Raw genomic sequence first — 19,007 nt, 5'->3', positions numbered from 1 at the left:
GTACTTACTTACTTACTTACTTACTTACTTACTTACTTACATGCATGGCTAACGTTAGCCATCTTGCGATCTCTCCTAAATCATAGAATTCGAACGATTTCTCTATAGTTTATAGAAAATTGTCAAAAAAAAAAAAAAAAAAAAATTACTACATTTCAAATGTCTCTAAATATATTCATTAAACACTTTCGTATCTACTTTTTTTTTTTTTATGTAATTGTAATAAATTTTATGATGTAATAGTAGATCATTTATGATGTAATAGTAATAAATTTTTTAAAAAATTTCACGAAAGCATAATATGAATTTTCCTTTCTCTAATATTTCTTCAATTATTTACATTGTATCCGATTAATTTTTGCTGAATAATCGTTCGAATTTTACTTGAGTATTGTTCATACAAAAGAAGTAATATATTATTCTAATCGATTTTTCTTCTGATTACAATTTCCTAGATAGTCTGAAAGAGGATGAACTTTTTTCCCTCTCGAAAAGTCTAATCGTTCGGGTGGATCGAAAGACGAAGTAAAGTCGTGACACGGAGCAATTACGGCAAGTCGCTGTTTATGACGTGTTTTTGTCAGTATCGTCGTGGCCATTCGATCGATTGAAAAAGAAAAACTGGAGGAACAGGATCTATCGAATACATTCTCCGGAAAACTACGTTCTTCGAGCAGAAAATTGCATTTTCTTCGATCATTATTGTTAGAGATCAAACGACATCATCTGTAGATATACTTAAGTTATTATAGTATACTCGATCGAAAATAATCAGAGATATTGAATCGAAAGAGATCGATCGAACGATAAAGGATCTTCAAAGATAGATTTTTACGCGTATATTAAAAAAGAAAAAAAAAGAAAAAAAAAAGAAAAAAAGAAAAAATTATCTCTTCTATGTTTTAACACGTCAGTTGTTTTTCTCCGTTCGGTAATGAAACTAATTACATGCTAATAATGCACGCATAACTTACAAGAGTTAGAAAATAACTGATAAAATTTCGAATCATTATCAAAATCCAGAAAAACAATACACATGATTATGAATTGAAAACACTTTTATTTATTGATCTATCTTATATAATTATGTACGTGAAAAGAATTAATTAATTACTTGTTGATATGAAAAAGAAAAAAAAAAAGAGAGAAATAAAAAATGTTACAAAGACGAAAACAAATATTCCTCTTTTTGTAAATTTGCATATTACATACTTTCATTGTTGATAAGATAGATTATTCTAGCTTTCTTTGCCGTATGTAATACGTACTTATATCCAAGTACAAGTATTCTTAATTAACTCCTTTTCTTATCGTTCCTTTATGGCTCGTTAAGCGTACAACCGCAAAGGGACGACCGAATCGAATTCTTGTGTTCAATGGAATGGATCGATTCGATCGAGAAACATTTCTATACACCTTAAAAGATCGTTTAAGAGATCGATCGAGAAAAGAGAGATTTTGAATTTCGATAGATCAAAAGAAATGAAAAAGGATCTGTTCCTGAAATTCTTCGCTAGATCGTATTCTTCAAGGATCGAGGTGACCTCGCGAGCTTGATCGATCGGCACGATCGTCGTCCTTGAAGTGGTCGTCGTCGTCTCTCCCTCTCCTCCTTTCCTTCTCTCTCTCTCTCTCTCCTCTCTCTGTCTCTCTTTCTCTCTCTATCTATCTATCTGACAGAAGGAAGAGGAGAAGGAGGAAGAGGAGGTACGAGAGCGAGAGTTAGAAGGCTCCTTTGTCGCTTCAGAGCGATGGCGGTGCTGGCATTCGGCTGACGACGATATATCTAAGCAAGATGGCGCTCTTTGGTTAGATCGTCTAAACGATGATAGAGAGATAGATATATAGAGAGAGCGAGAGAGAGAGAGAGAGAGAGAGATAAAGAGAAAGAGTGAGATAGAGGGAAAGAGAGAGAGAACGATTTGAGGCACTTGGAGGCCGCCCGGTTCCAACTCACATTAGAGAACGACGATCCAACGTTATTACTCGCATCGGCCGCGTGATTCTCCGGCATCCGCGTAATAAATCCGCAGCGGGACAATTTCTAATACGTCGCGAGCACCCTCTTTCTCTCTCTCTCTCTCTCTCTCTCTCTATCTCTCTATCTATCTCTTTCTCTCTTTCTCTCCCCCTCCTCTCTCTCTCTCTCTCTCTCTCTTTCTCTCTCTTTAAGCCTTAGGCCACGTCCATGGAATCGGATTCCACATTTTACGTCTTCGATCGTCCCGTTACGGAAATTGTCTGTAATCGATTTTCAGCGGAAGGATCGATCGCTGAAAGATTCTTGATTGGATTCTAGTTGAGAATTTGTTTCTTTTTTTCTTTTCTTTCTTTCTTCTTTTAGAGCTTTGACGACTTTCGTAAATTCTAACGGTACTTTACTTGTTTACTCGATATCTACAGGTGAATTAATGAGTTCAATTAGAATAGAACATTATTGCAATTGAAACGATAGAGTATATTTAAATAATAGACAGCATTAGAATATTACGTATAAATGTATAATTATAAGATTTTATATGTATAATTATTCATTTAAAAAATATTTCTTGTGATTGATTGTTTAAAGTTGACGATTTATTATTATTATCATCTGGGAGATAATAAGTAATTTTCAAATAATTTCGCACGAAAGAGTATTTAAAAATTCAACATAGTTCTCACGACAAAGTATTTGAATTCGTTCTATATAATCATGTTAATTCTTAGAAGATAAAACGACCTTGCGTCTGTCTCTTAAGTTAGAAAGAACTTGAAGCTATTTACATTAAACGTCAGTTCGACGATCGGAAAATGTCGAGCGTATCGTTTGTCACTTAGTTTTTTGAAGAGCATGAGCGAGACACAATGGAAGGTGAGACAAGGCTAACCGAAGGAGGAGACGAAGGAGGTTGGTAGAATGAGAAAGAGAACGAGGAGAAGGAGGAGGATAGGGCCGACGCGTGTCCCCTTTATTTTTAATCTACGCTTTAAATCACGGAGCCGCGCACTCGCGACACGCGTCGACGTTCGTGTTATTCGCAAATATCGATTCTGAAAAGCGCCAAACAATGGCGCTTATTTTCTGTTTTCAATGCCCATTGTGTCGGCCGCGACTGGCCAACAGAGCGAGTACCTCCCTCCCTCCCTTTCCCGTCTCACTCCCTCTCTTTCTCTCTTTACCCTTCGCTCTTCTTTCTCTTTCTATCCCTTGTCCTCGATCGAAAGTCCTACGGAATTTTTACATCGCCTTGAGGGACCTCTTCGAGTCATCGATCCGAATCACGATGCGTTCTCCTTCGTATTGCACGTACATCTACTCTACTCCCATCTTCTTCGGTAATAATCAAGAGAGAAATGGGGGAGGGAATTGTCTCGATGATACGCACGAATCATTGTTCTCCGATCTTTCAACATTTTTCGATTTGTCATTTACACATTGATTATCTTTAGTTTCCTCTCTTCCTCTTCTTCTTTTTCTTTTTTTTTTTGATTTCTTTTCTTTTTTATCCTTTTCTTTTTTAATATATACGCCCAAGCGATCAGTGATCGGTTATAGACTTTATTTCTAATGTTTCTAATATGTTAATTATCGATCTCAACAAGATACTTTTGTTGAGTATCAAATCGACCTCGAAAATCGATTCGAATAGTAAACTCTTTGAATAGTTGATAGTCGACTCGTTCGCCGTTAGTCGTTAAACCAACTCCGCTCGACTTCGACATCTTTGACCTTTGACAATTGCCGACTCGCGTCACCATCGTAGAGTAGTAGGCTCGAACGTTCGCTCCTTCTCAAGAAGGCATTTCTCATGGCAACGTGCCGTGATCATTATTGCGTTGAGCCTACCTACCAATCGAGAACGGTAATTAAAATATGCACCTTGCTCCTTCCGTTTAACATCGTCTCGTTCTCGCTCCAATAAAACTTTTGAGAGTAAGAGATAAATTATTTTCTTTCTTTTTCTTTTTTCTTTTTTTTCTTGACTTTTTTCTTTGTCCATTTATCGATTGACGAATATGAAGGATTTTCCAGTGACTTCTTTTCATTTTTTTTTTATTTTGTCTTCATTATTTCTAGGTTTATGCACGTCGAATGGCCTTCTCTATCGAACGACTCGAATCAATCTCCGTCGGGTGTTTTAAACGGTGAGTTTATGTCTTAGTTGCGTGGTAGTCGCGCATTAGCGTTCGACCTGTCACCGTTCGTTTTTTTGCCCTTCCCCCTCCCCGCCCCTCTTTTTCTCTTTATCTATTATTATCTTCTTTTCGCATAAGCAAATACAATATCAAAAAACATTATACGTATAAACGAAAAATAGATATTACATGAGATTAGACATTCGGACAATTCTATCGTTTTTTATGAGAGTATCAACTTTGCTAATTTTTTGTAACGAAAGATGCGATTATAAAATGTTATATATAGAGAGAAAAAAATTTATTATAAGATGAAGATCTTTGACGAAAAGAAATATATATGCGTAAATCGCACGCGATCGAATGGAAAAGGGGAAACGGAACGGAGGAGTCCGCCGAGTTAGAATTTGCGAATGCACGCTGCAGCGTAAAGTCAAAGTGAAAGTGCAGCGGACGCGAGCACTGACGGTGTCTTGGCTTCGGCTTGGGTAGCGCGGAACCTTATGACCTTGTCCTAAATACTACGACTGACTGGCGAGCTCGCACCTGGACCGGTATCGCCGATGATGCCGGGGCGTCCTCTTCTGGCTTGACCGTTTCTATTCTTTGTTCAAACGCATTAACCGTAACAGACTCGTTTCTTTTTCGACGATACGAATATCATTGCCTAATCTATACGAGATATCTAATATTTCTAAAACGATGAAAACTTTCGAATAAAAATATATGAGTCGAAATGATTTTTTTTTTATATTTCGCGTTTGTAAAGATAACATTGCATTTTAGAAAATCCACGCTTATTAAATATTACAAGGAAATAATAAAAAAGAATGAATATCTTTTGTTGGGGAAACAAGAAAAAAAAAACAAAAAAAAAAACAGAAAAAACAAAAACATTTCGCTTAGACAAGACGACAATTCAAGACACAAAATATTGCAGAATATTGCAGTTTCCGCCAAGTGTCGCAACGCGGACAGTAAAAAAGGTGGCAGAAGGATGGAGGAGTGGGAAAACGATGGACGAAGGATCGATGGATTCAATTTTTTTTACGAGTCTCTCTGGCGCGAGAGCTGCTCGTGAAATTTTAACGGGCTTCCTCCAACGACGTCCTTCTCGGATTCCTCCCCAAGGATTCTAAGCGTCAAGAGATCTTGCCCGTTTATTATAGATCCTAGTCGACATTGTATCCTCCTCGTACTTATGGCATAAGATGCTCGCACAGCGATAGTTTATTTTTTCGCTTCGTATCCGATTTTACTGCGTTCGACGAGTTTCTTAAAAAAAAAAAAAAGAAGAAAAAAAAAAAGAAAAAAAAAACAAATTCTAGATAGCACGACGAAAATCGTTCACAAAAAAAATTAACTAATATAATTCCACTAACGTGTATCCAACGTTATATAGATTTTATATAATAAAATACATTGTCCTTATGATCGTGTACTTTAATTTAATTTAAATTATTTTAATAATAGGATCATTAATCGAAAATGTGAACATTAGATTAGATTAGAAATTTAATAGGTATTCTAAGAGATTCTGAAACGTGTATCTAAGATTTTTCTTTTATATATATATATATATATATATATATATATATATATATATATATATATATATATATATCTATATAAAAGAGTAAGGAATAATCGTATCGTTAAAATTGTATTTCTCTTTTAGCAAATTCACATCGGTATTGCGATCTTGTCTTGGACTTTCCACGATTCGAAGACTCGTACGGTCGAAGAAGTCTAAGGAATCGGAGAAGACGGTGCGGATCGGGCAATTAAGCGAGACCGGTGCCGCCGATCTTTGTCTCCTTTACAATCTCGACGCAATTAAATCAGATATTTCAGGCGGCGCCGTTTATCGCGATTCTACGAAAAGCGCATCGGCGACCGGTCGTGTACGATAAAAACCGGGCCCTATGTACCCCCCACCATTGCTAGCCCTTCGCTTCACCGATCGTTTTTCTTTTCAGGATTCTCGACCATCGATTTATTCTTCTCTTCCCTCTCGTATCGTCCTTCCTTTAGCTGTACGGCAGAAGCAAAGAGAGAAAGAGAAAGAGAGAGAGAGAGAGGGAGAGGGAGAGAGAGAAAGAGAGAGGTCGATAAATTCCTAGTCTTCTACTTACAACAATAATATTTGACAATGTGCATAAATAATCAAATAAAAATATCACGTTTTCGATCTTTTTAAAGGGACTAATATAATTATATTTTAAAGAAAATCAAAACTTTTAATACATTCTCGTAATATATTAAGGGAAATATAATATATTAAGGGGAATAAGTAATGTCGCTTTCTTAAATTAAATTCAAACGAATAAATTTTTAACAAGTTTTTATTTTTAATCACAATCAAATATCGACATACACAGAAACGACATTACTTTTCGATCCCCCTAATATATTCACAAAGTGAATCTTTTATTTATTTTCTAACATTTTCATAATCTACTCAAGAAGGAAAGAGATTGTGATGTGCAATAAAAAGCAAATTAGAATTGACATAAATAAATACTCGTTATAACAACGATAAAAATAAAACATCTACGAATTCAAGCTCTTCTCTTTCTCTCTCTCTCTCTCTCTCTCTCTCTCTCATTCGCTTTGTTATCGAATTAAGTCTGTTACTGAGCGTTGGTTCGTTCGTTGAATTCATTAGTAGCGAACAATAAAGCTTTGCATTAAAAACACGTTGTTAGTCGTTTCGACTTTTGATCGATCAATTTTACATTAAATGAATGATCGTAGTAATATCTCGAATTTATTCAAGAAAAAGAAAAAACAAAAGAAAAAAAAAGAAAATAAAGAAAAAGAAGAAAAATAAAAAATTTATTTGTTATGTTTCCAAAGTATGTGATTAGAACAAGAGATGAAGTAATGAGGGGAAAAAGGAGAGATATTGGATTATCGGAAAGAGATGGACAGAGATGGAAAATGATTTGCATGTCACTCTCGAAGAATCTTTCATCTCTCTCTCTCTCCCTCTCTCTCTCTCTCTCTCTCTCTCTCTCTCTCTCTCTACTAACACTCCATTTCCTTCGTAGTGATGAATAATAGATTAAGAATCGCTTATTAGGCGGCCTGTCGAAGTCTTCTCTACCGTCAAATGTTAGAACGTTCTAAAATGGCGGTCTCACCAAGGCCAGGCCGTGTTTTTACGACGACCGGTTTAGAAGAGACCAGAGACCGACCGCAATCGCGTTCGCCTTCTCGAGGAAGACGTCCGCGTCGTCGTCTTCGTCGGCGTCTTCGTCGCGAGGACCCAATCACGATCGGGGACTCTCGAAACCGGTCGGCCAATCGAAGCGACCGAAATCCGTGAACACGAGACACCATCCTTTACTCTCCCGTCTCTCTTCCTTCATCTCGTCCTCCTCTTTTTCATCGACTAGCATCGAGTTCTCTTTTCTCCTTCTCTCTTCCGCGAACTCGATCGAGACGCATTTTCTAATCCGTGATGAGAATCCTCGATGTGATCGATCGTACATAAGTACTTGCGTTTTATCATTGATCTGTATTTATCGACGATCTATCGAAATACAATGTAAAATTATTATAAAATATATTTCTCTTTTTAATCATTTCTTTCTTTTATTTCGATCGATCGTATCTATCTACAAGTGATAAATCAATCTTTTTATTCCAATTAAATAATCATCCTTAATTGAAATTATTCTCAATTATGTTTTAAATATAATATAAGACAAAATACGTTGATGGTACTTTTTTTTGTTTTTTGTTTCTTTTTTTTTTTTTTTTTTCTTATAAAATTCGTTTAAATAGGAAATAATTAAGAAACGTTTAGAATACGATCGACAAATATTTGAATATTTTTGAATATCTCACTCTCTCTCCCTCTCTCTCTCTCTCTCTCTCTCTCTCTTTCTTTCTTTCTAATCGAATTCTTTCCCGAAAGATCGACGATCGAAAGCCGGTCGAGCGGATCTCGGAAAGGACCGAAAACCACAACGACTAGACTCGACGAACGGATCTCTTCTCCTTCTTCTTTCTTCGAAGAAGAAGAACACAGTCGCAACCGGATTCGTGACATTTTCTAATCCACGAGTGAAGCAGTTTGTATTTGCAGTTAACTCGCCGGCGTAAGATCGAAGGCGAGACGCGAAATCGAATACGTTTCGATATACATATATTCGAGATCTTATGTGCTTAAGAATGAAATCTGATATGCCTAAGATATCAAACATTGTATAGAATTACAATCATTTTTCTCTCTTTTTCTTTTTTTTCCTTTCTTTTTTTCTTTTTTATTTATTTAAATCTTTTCTTTTTTTTTCCCTTTTTTTTTCTTTTTTTTTTTTTTTTTCTTTTTTTAATAAATCTCACGTAAAATGATTTTAATCAAATCTTTCTGACATTTCGTTGATGAAAATTTGGGAAAACCTTTTATTTATGATTTATTTATTATTAATAAGAAAAAAAAAAAAGAAAAAAAAAAAAAATTGGCACGTTTAGTAAAACAAACATTCGGACCGCCGATTGTTATTGTTGTTATTATATATCGTCGTCATGCGAAATAAACGCTCGAATCAACGCGACGTTGGCCAAGTGCTATCAAATTAATCGAAAAATATACGGTATAACCGATTCGATGATTTGGCGAGCGCATGCCGCTTCAATAACCAGTTTTATCGATGGATTTTTCGCGTTTATTACGAACCACCTCTATTTATTATCCGCACTTTGTCGTTTCGATACAAAAATGAAGGTAATTTTAATAACGCCACGTTCGATTCTTTTTTTTTTTCCTTTTTTCTGTTTTCTTTTTTCTCTCTCTCTCTCTTTTTTCTTTTTTTTTTTTTTTATTTTCACCTTCCCCGATGGATCCGACGGGAGAGATGGTTATTAAAAATATTACTGGATCGTTTGTAATAACGTAACGAACGAACAATAAATTGATTTTTTCTTTTTTTTTTTTTCCGTAATTGTCAAATTTCGTTCACGAAAGTCAATAATTACATGTAAACGTGGTTAACAATTTGTTATAATCGATGACGTATTTTAATTGAATATTTTTAAAGAATGTAGAAACATTTTTCTAATCTTTCATTCGATAAAATTTACATAATTTCATAAAAATAAACGACACACTCCGGTTGGTTTAGTTAAATACAAATGCAGGAATATGAAATATATCGTTTGTTGATAAGGATAAAAGATAGATTGCAAAAAGGTGAACGTTAATTAAATTCTCAGACAGAAAACGACAGAAAACGATCTTTGAACGTGTTTTTTATTTATGTTTTGGTTTTCCTTGTGTACATGTATTATACTTATACATATATATATATACATATATATTGTATACACACATATATATGTGTATATATATATATACTACTACATTTCTATTTATACTATTATTTACATCTCTTTTCCTTGTCTGTCTCTTTCTCTCTCTCTCTCTCTCTCTCTCTCTCTCTTTCTCTTTCTCTTTCTCTCTCATTCTTCGATTCACCTTATCGGACGAATACTCGTCGCAAGTAAACCGATAAGACATTGTAGATACGCGTGAAAAAGAAATAGAAATATCAGCTTATTCTAACGTCCAGCTAATTGCAGTTAATGTTGCAATAAACAAAGATAAACAGGTACTATGTCTCTAATGGTAATAAGGGTCGTTTTTAAACGGCTATGAATTGCAGTTACAATAGATTCTTTTTAGCGAAACGAATTAGGTGAGTTCGTTAAGCAATCAATGTTTAGAATACAATCACTCGAATGATTCTATTGTCTCTTCATATGAATCTTACATTCTATGAATCAATATTGAATGTAAGATGAGACGAAAGAAAATTAATATAATTTTAATATATGTTTTCTTTAAAAAAAAAAAAGAAAGAAAAGGATATATATATATATATATATATATATATATATATCCTTTTGTCATTAATCAGGTGTAAAATAACTAAAATAAATAGATCAAAAACATATTGATCTATTACTCGATTGAATTTTTCGATTATTTCTTTCTAGATCGATATAATTATTCTAAAGATGATGCAATTGAATGTAGTAATCTATTCGTAATAATAATAATAAATAAATAAAATTGAATATAGAGTAATATATTTTCGAAGCGATACAGTTTGTTAACGAAGATATTACTCTAATCGTAAGTATTAGAAGATTTTGCGGAATTTCAAGGAAAAATGAAAAGCCTCGATCAGACGGATCCAGCGACAGTACGACGATCGAGTATCTTGTTCGAGCTCAGAGAGCGCACAGGCTTGACTAGCGTTGTCCTTGTAAATTCTAATGCTAAAACCGTCTCTCCGAACCTCTCTCTATCTTTCGAGCAAACGATTGGAATGTATTAGCAATGGTTTTAAGAACCTTGAAGGCATCGACCACGTTTGAAAGTAAGCTGCAAACAATTTCCTACTCGCCGGCGAGTCGCCGCGCGCCGGTTAGGATAATTGCATTCGAATGATTATTCTTACATATCTATAATCTTATATTCGTTCACGCATCCAATACCATATATATATATATATATATATATATATATATATATATATATACTCTTGTAATGCGTATTAGATATTAGGTCTACCAAAAAATTCTATCTGGTTTATAACAATCGATTTTTCCACAGTTTCCTCCCGTTATCATTAAAAAGTGTTAAATTTTTTGAAAATATTATATTTTTCAATTAGATTTTTGTTTTGATTTTAATTTTTCGACGAGTTTCGATTGATAATTGTTCCTTCTTTTTCCTATCGACGTAGAACTTCGATAACAATGCTCAATATCTTTTTTTTCTGTAATAATCATCGATTGTTCTCGAACGATTTCTTTTAGCCCTAATCATTTGTTACCACATTTTTAGAGAATATTTGGCCTCTTAAAAAACTCTTATCAGGGTTATCGAAGTTATCGTCGAATCACGATAGATCTATTCGTTCGTAGATTTTTTTTTTCTATTCTCGAACGATGGTCGCGTGGTCTCCTCTATCGGAAGACAAAACGAAAATACCTATAATCGGAGATATCGGCAGTATGCGATTAGATACGCGATTACGATGTTAATAAAAAAGGAAATAAAAAAGGGAAAAAGAAAGAAAAAAAAATCTATCGGCTTGAAACGAGCCAAACGTTGTACGGGTGATCGATATCGTCGGTGTCCGCGAAATTTTCCATGAGCGAATAGTCGAACACGAGCTCACCGTCTGAAATAGATTCACAAATGGGCGCGTTCGGATAAATTTTCAGAAAAACTTGAATATTCCTTCGTTACATGAATAACACTTTACGTAAGATTGCAAATGAAATTTATTCAATGAGGGACCGGTTAGGTATCTACGTAATTCAAAATTATTCTATTTCAAAGGAATTTCATCTCTGGAGAAATCTTTTCTTTTATTTTTCATCATCGATGTTTTTTTTTTTTTTCTTTTTTTCAGAATTTATCTAATATCACCTAGGTGTTTGTCTTTAATGATTTTGATATACAGCTAGTATTAGTAATATTATAGTAGTGTTTTATTTTTATTTTTATCTTCTTTTTGTGTTTTGCAAAATTTTTTTGTTTCCTCTCTCTCTCTCTCTCTCTCTCTCTCTCATTGTCTGTCTCGTAGAGTCCGTAGACTTTAGCTAATATCCTCTTGTTAATATTCTAAATAACGATCATACACTACTCTATAATTTATATTTATTTTAATATTCCTTTTAACATATTATAATATTTTCCTTCTCTTTCTCTCTCTCTAATATTTATATTATACCCATCTATCTTTCACATCTACATTTAATAAAACTCTAATATTCTATTTTTAACACTATTGCTATGATAATATTTTTTACATATATACTACTCTATAATTTCTGTCTCTCTCTCTCTCTTTCTCTCTCTCTCTCTCTCTCTCTCTCTCTCTCTCTTTTTATCGTTAAAGCCTATGGAAATAAATAATGTTTTTCTCTTTATCTAACCATCTCTATGCTCTATCTCTGGATCTATCTCTCTCCATCCCAAGATGCAAGCGTACTACACTTATCGTAATTCGCGAAAGCACCGTACGAGCGAGCGTAGAAAATTATTCGTTCGACCGTTATAACATCGTACTTGTAAGTATAACGCGTTAGGAGAGAATTCTCACGGAGGAGGCACGGAGTATGTTGTACGTGGCGCGGATTAGAGCCGAGTTAGACGTAGCGTATACACGTGAGATCGGAATTCAATGGCTACGAACGAACGAGTCGAGTGGAGCCGAGCCGAGAACCGCGACCTTAAGGCTCTGCGACACTCCCGCGGCGATTTGTACAAAAAGAAAAAAAAAAAAAAAAAGAAAATAATATTTTCCTTCGAGATACGACATCGAATAGCTACACGGCAAACTGCAATACAAATAAACACGTTCTTTCGACAACTTATTTTCTCTTTTTTTACGTTTTCTTTTTTTTCTTTTCTTTTCTCATACTTTCTTCCAAACTTTAATAACAAACACGAATGAATATAGATAAACGGATGTAAAGAGAGAGAGAGAGAGAGAGAGAGAGAGAGAAAGAGAGAGAAGGATAAACTTATTATTTTCATATATACTCTATATTAATAAATAGAATTGTTTGAATACAATACAGGTAAAAAAAAAAGTAGTTGATTACGTAATTCCAAGCCTAAAAGAAAATTTGACATTGTCCATAGAATACGGATACAACTTTTTGTGGATTTAATTATAATAGATAAATGGGATCGGAAATAGGAACAGGGGAAAACTAAAAAATAAAAAAAACAATAATTTATTTTTATGAGCCTTGGCCTAGATAATCGAAAAATGTAATACGATGTGCATTAATATTTCTACAGTCCGGAAACGAAAGTAATAGTAATATAATTCATATATATATATATATATATATATATATATATATATATATATAGAGAGAGAGAGAGAGAGAGAGAGAGAAATAGAAAAAGAAAGAGGGAGAAAGAGAGAGAGAGAGAGAGAGTGCGCGTGTGTGTGCACGTGTATGTGTATGTGTGGAAAGAGACAAAGGATAAAGACAAATTAATTACTTACTCGAAACCATCGTTGGAGCTTACGAATACGTCTCAAACGCATATATGCGCACGAAGCATCCAACCATTCGCTCGACTAATGACGTTTCATTAAATAACTAAGATAGAAGACGAGACTAGTTCTTCAGGGTTTGCAAGAGAAAAAAGGGAGAGAGAGAGAGAGAGACAGAAAGAGAGAGAGAGAGAGGGGGGGGGAGCGAGAAAGAGATAGAAAAAGATAGTAGGAGAGGGAACATTATTCCGCGATCTTTCACGCCGTATTTCTAATTAGAAAGTCCTATTTACGAATAAATCCTTGGCCGAAACGATGTCAGAAACTACCACTCGACCACGACTCGACTTTAATTACGCTATAGGACGCCTAACTATTCATGTTTCTTCGATCTTACAATGTGATCGACGTAGATAAATACGTAAAATCACAAGCCAACGTTCTCTTTTATAATATTTAATTCTCTTTGGGAATATTCATATTTGCGTTTAATTCGTTCAATTTCTTTTTTAAGAACTTTTATAATTCTTGCGTAATGCTTTGTAAATTTTTTAAAACTTATTTAAAACTCAATGTTAGATTATGTTCTTTTAACTTTTGGAAAAATTATTTTTAAATAAATCGAAAGGATTGTCAAGGATTGTTAAAGGATAAATAAATAAATAAAGAAAAACAGAAAGAAAGAAAGAAAAGAAAAAAAAAGAAAAGAAAAGAAATAAAGTGTTAATAAAAAATGAATAATAAAAAAGTTTATAAAAGGAAAAAAGAAAGAGAAAGAAAAGGGGAGGTAAGATATTGAAAAAAAAAAATCATCATTTTTAAAGGCTTGTTATTGGTAATAGTGGTGCTTCGTGACGCATGGCCTTCGGAAAGCCGTCGCTCGTTGTGACGTCAGGCCCTTCTAAACAGGAGGGGCCCGGCCAACTAAACATGGCCATGGATTTAGGCGGCCAATAGGCGAGCGCCAACGAGGATCCCCCTTTCTAACTGTTCGAAATGCTGGATTAGAATATTTCGTCGCTATGGCCGGTGAAAAATGGCCACTCGAGCGATGGCGTGTATTTTTCCATTCGATTCTCTCTCTCTCTCCCTCTCTCTTTGTTTTTAATGCATGTATACAATTACTTAACATTATTTATTATCGGATTTTCATTTCAATTCCGAGTTTTACGTAACGTTTGAAATGTCTTTATTTTATTTAAGCGTTCTCACGATAAACATGTCGGTCAAGTTTGCGAAGGAAAAGACAAAGAGAAATGTATGATATATTTAATAGAAATAATATATTTAGAAGATCGAAAGTATATTTTTATATATATCTTCTTTTAAAAATTCTCTTATATATATTTTCTATAAAAAAAAAAAAGAAAAAAAAATTAATACAAAGTATCAGATAAATATATATTGATTATATAAATTTAATTTCAATGAAGAAGTTAAAAAGATAGAAATCCTCTTTCCTCTTTTCTATCCTAATCGAAGACACGTTTTTTTTTTTTATCCACGAAAGCGAACCTTCCTAATTGATCGGTGCATCTATTATACCAATTATCCCCGCGTCGGGACGCATTCACCGATCGCAAATACTCACGGCGTAACCGAGTGTGGAACGCATTAATATTTATTACATGCAAAACGTTACGGAACGACCTCGGCTTTTTCGCTGACGGCGTTTAGCGATCCGTCCAATTTTCGTACTCTCTTAACACTTATACTATTAAAACGATCTCGTAATTTAGATATTAATTTAATCAAAAATTTGTTAAGTTTTACTGAACGAACGAATTATTTTATCAAAGAACAATCTAATAAATTCTATTAAAATGAAAATACATCGTTAAGAAGATTTTTAATTCGATATTAATAAACAATATCTATCGATATAAATTTCTTATTTTCTCTTGTATCAAAAAAAAAAAAAAGACACAAACTCTTCACTTTTTTAGACCTAATATTCTTTATATATATATATCTATATATATATATGTCTAGACATATTTATCATGTGTGTATAAGTTTAAACGTTTAATTAACGCGTAAGGTAAAACGTAAGATTTTGCAGTATACAAAGACGGTCTCTTTGAAAATAGAGGAGAGGTGAACGCCAAGTCCCAGTGTGTGGTAATCGCCGTTTGCAGGATGTTTACGTAATTTCGCCTTTTTTCGCATGCATCTCCGTCGATCGTTTCCCCTTCCTTTCTTAACATTCTCCCCCCTCTCTCTCTCTCTCTCTCTCTCTCCTTCTAACTCTCACACTATTCCCCTTCGTCCTTCCTCATCGTGTGGCACTCCTCCCCCGATGCACACGCGACGACTGCAGAAGGAGCCTATAATGCACGTCGATGAACGTGGACACGTCGTCAGAGTGAATGAGTGAGAGAGCGAGAGAGAGAGAGAGAGAGAGAGATGGAACATCGAGAGGACTAACGTGTCTTTCTTCGCGAACGCACTGACGGGCACGGCTAATTACTTTCGTACTCCCCTACTTTACGTCTGCTTTCCTTTTAATGGCCTTTACGATTCTAATGGCCTTTTTGAAGGAATAAAACAGTGTACCTTGATTTATGCCTCGAAAGAGTGTCTCTCAGACGAGCGATTTATCTCTTGGAAAATCGGATCTCTTATCTTAAACGTCCACAAAAATTTCTGACACGAGTAATAAAGTTATTTCGCAGATAATATCTCGAATGATGACTTTTTTCACGCTTCTAATGGCTTCTTTTTGTTTCTTTTTTGTTTTTTTTTTTTTTTTCATACAAAGTGTTTATATAATGAAACACGGTTATTCATACGGGTTAATAATTGCTATCTATATGTATATATATATATATATATATATATATATATATATATATATAAATTTTTTTTTTTTAGAATGGAATTGAAGTACGATAGAGCAAACTATTTTATTCCTTGATTATTATTCCAAAGGCGGCCATAATTCTGTTAAACAGAATTCATGGACTTTGTCCACAGGACGGAGGCTAGGTTGAAACGAGTTTGAGATCATTGAGAACGGCCTGGGCCGGTCGGCGCGGCGACCGACAAAAAGTAGGAGAGCTCACGCACGGCCGCGTGTTCGAGAAAGACTTGCCTCCTCTGCTTCTCTCGTTGAAACTTTCAAAGAGGTCGGCCATTCCGTGTAAGCCCCTTTCGTTTTATCTTAGGCTTCGTCTTTGCAGGTGTAAGTAAAAATCAGTATCTTACACAGGAAAACTTTGGGAGAAACATATCACGTTTTCATCATCGCTTTTCACATTTATTATATTCCTGCGATCGAACATGTTTCGTAAACAATTTTAAATTTATTTTCAAGAAACTAACATTTGTTTGATGATTGAATTCTAAGAAATTACTGTTTTAATAGCAGATTAATAGCCAGTTAGTATGAATACATTTAAATGACTAATGAGCCATAACTCATTTTCTTGGTCATTTTTATTCTTTTATTTATTTTTTTTCTAAAATAAAACTAATAAATAATAATGACGAAATGACGAACAAGTTTTTCTCCTCTTTGGAAAATTTATGACATAGTTTTTATTATACCATCCAAATAAGAATCGTAAATGATTCAAATCAAAGTATTGCGAAAGAATTCTTCTTTCTTACGTTTCTATTTAGTTAATTGGATCAATTTAAATTTCATTTGGATTTAATAAGTAAAAGATGTTTAATCTCGTTAACGTCGACTAAAGTCAGATATTATTTTATCTTGAGTTTCGTATAGAAGGTCGGAATCGAAGAGGCAGAGCTTACGGTAGGTCAGTGCAACTCGTTTGTAACCCTCATTTTCTCCTTCCCCCTCCCGATCCCTCTTACCGATCGTGTTCGGCTCGACTCTCCGGACCAACCCGGTCATTCGAACCGACCAAACTGGTTTCGCGCGCTTCGTTCGTGCGTGCGCACGCCGAGAATTTGATAGATTTCTACCTTATCCCGATCTCCGCCAATCTCTCAAGGTACAACGGCGAAGGTAGGCTCGACCGATCTCGAGTAGGTATGCGAGACTTGTTCGTTTTCAAGAACTCGTTGTCGTAGCGTATCCGACAAAACGTGCTACTCACGTACCTATCTATTTTTTGTTCAACTTGGTTTCTACCGGTTCTCGCCTCTGATCTATCTTTTATTCCAATTTCTTTCTTATTCATCTTTACAATATTGTATACTTGTTTATATTTGTTAAAAATCAAATCAGTAAAAAATAAATTAGATTCGTAATACTTGTCGAATATCCATGATAATATCCAGAAAATGTAAAAGCATCATAAGCGATATAATTTAGGTAACTCTCTCCCGTTCCTTTTACGAAAGATTCGACTGCGTTAAAGTAGACGATTAGTAGGGTACCTAAGTGGAAAGAAAAAAATAGAGTAGTCGAGGAGGATTCAGTAAATAGCCGCGTTCTCCGAAGGCAAAGATCCAACTGATTCTCTCTCCCTCTCTCCCTCCCTCTCTCTCTTTCTCTCTTTATCTGCTCATGCTTCTGTAGAGAAACGCGCGACGGCAGGAAATTCAGGATGGTTAAGCTTGAGCGGTGGTGCTCTCGAGGCTGAAACGCATCGCGCATACCACGCGCGGCGCACACCTCTCTTGTCCCTCGCATTCGTGCAAATTAATGCCGGTGCACCGTCGGACCGATGCAATTCTTTTCTCCCCTCATTCTGCAGCTTACCACGATGAAGAGCAAGCAAGCAAGCAAGCAAGCAAGCAAGCAAGCAAGCTAGAGGGGAGGACGAAGAAGAGAGGACGGCAGGTGCCGTATGCGCTATGCTTACCCGCAGACTATCTTTCAACATTGTAAATTGTGAGTTTTTCATAGTAATCATACCTTCGAACTCTCGAGAATCATACTTTGGATAAATCTGTTCGTGTTAACCGATAATCGTTCGATTCGATCGTATATCGTCAATTTTTTTTTTCAAACAAATAAAGAATGCCCCCTCTCCCTCTGCATTATTCGAACCTACGAAAAACTTTGGCAATATTTCTTCCAATTGGATAATAAATAAAACGCAAATAATCTGTATACGTTACAATTCTGTCAAATCTGGCCTTCATTAATCACTCTTCTATATCTTACATAATCAATGAGTCTAAGTTCGCGATGCAAAGTTCAAAGGAAAGAACGAAAAAAAGAAAGAAAGAAAGAAAGAAAGAAAGAAAGAACGAACGAACGAACGAAATGAAGAAAAAAAGAAAAACAAAGAATACCAATGTTTAATTTCCACGTGCTCTTCCGTGCGTTTAATAACTCGTTGCATAAATTGCAACGACCATCGTTACTTATACCTAATTACTCGTATGCTCGCTCGAGTTTCCTTTTTCATTTCCCATACTCACAGACTGCATACGTTGGATGAGTTCGAGGGGATGGGTAAGCTCGCGTCGCTGCTGGCATTGGTGGGGGTTGAAATAGAGCGAGCGAGCGAGCGAGCGAGCGAACGAGCGAGCGAGAGAGAGAGAGAGAGAGAGAGAGAGAAGAAGAAAGAGAGAAGATAGTATGCCGCAGGACATAATAAATTTCTCTCTTCACTCCCTGTAGACGAGTCATCGGCCAGTCTCTTCTGCCTCCGTCGTTCTTGGAGACGACTACGACTACGACGACGACGACGACGACGACGACGACGACGACGACGACGACGACGACTAGAACGAGAGAAAGAAGAAGAAGAAACGAAAATAGGGAGGAAGAGAGAGAGAGAGAGAGAGGGTTGGATCGAGCGTAATTGAAACGTCCTGTACACGCCTATAAGGCAGAAGGAGGAAGACCACGCGTTGTAGTTCATCAGTCATTCCAGGGGTATATGCAGCAGTCATCGTGGATGCATTTGCAACCCCACAGAG

The 19,007-nt window shown here is 35.4% G+C and overlaps 1 protein-coding gene across 1 annotated transcript in view; it reads left to right on the top strand.

Annotated features, from left to right (window-relative positions):
• LOC124428593 (protein SOB FIVE-LIKE 2-like) overlaps window positions 1-7,643 on the top strand; it is a 25,725-nt gene extending 18,082 nt beyond the window's left edge. The window contains exons 2-3 of the mRNA XM_046972838.1: window positions 4,061-4,128; window positions 5,798-7,643. Of these exons, the coding sequence (XP_046828794.1) occupies window positions 4,061-4,128; window positions 5,798-5,907 (178 nt within the window). The 3' untranslated portion in view covers window positions 5,908-7,643. The remainder of the gene's footprint in view (window positions 1-4,060; window positions 4,129-5,797) is intronic.
• Window positions 7,644-19,007: the final 11,364 nt, after the last annotated feature.

The sequence above is a fragment of the Vespa crabro genome, chromosome 13, assembly GCF_910589235.1.
Source record: "Vespa crabro chromosome 13, iyVesCrab1.2, whole genome shotgun sequence".
Taxonomy (NCBI): Eukaryota; Metazoa; Arthropoda; class Insecta; order Hymenoptera; family Vespidae; genus Vespa; species Vespa crabro.
This window is presented reverse-complemented; position numbering and strand designations above follow the sequence as displayed.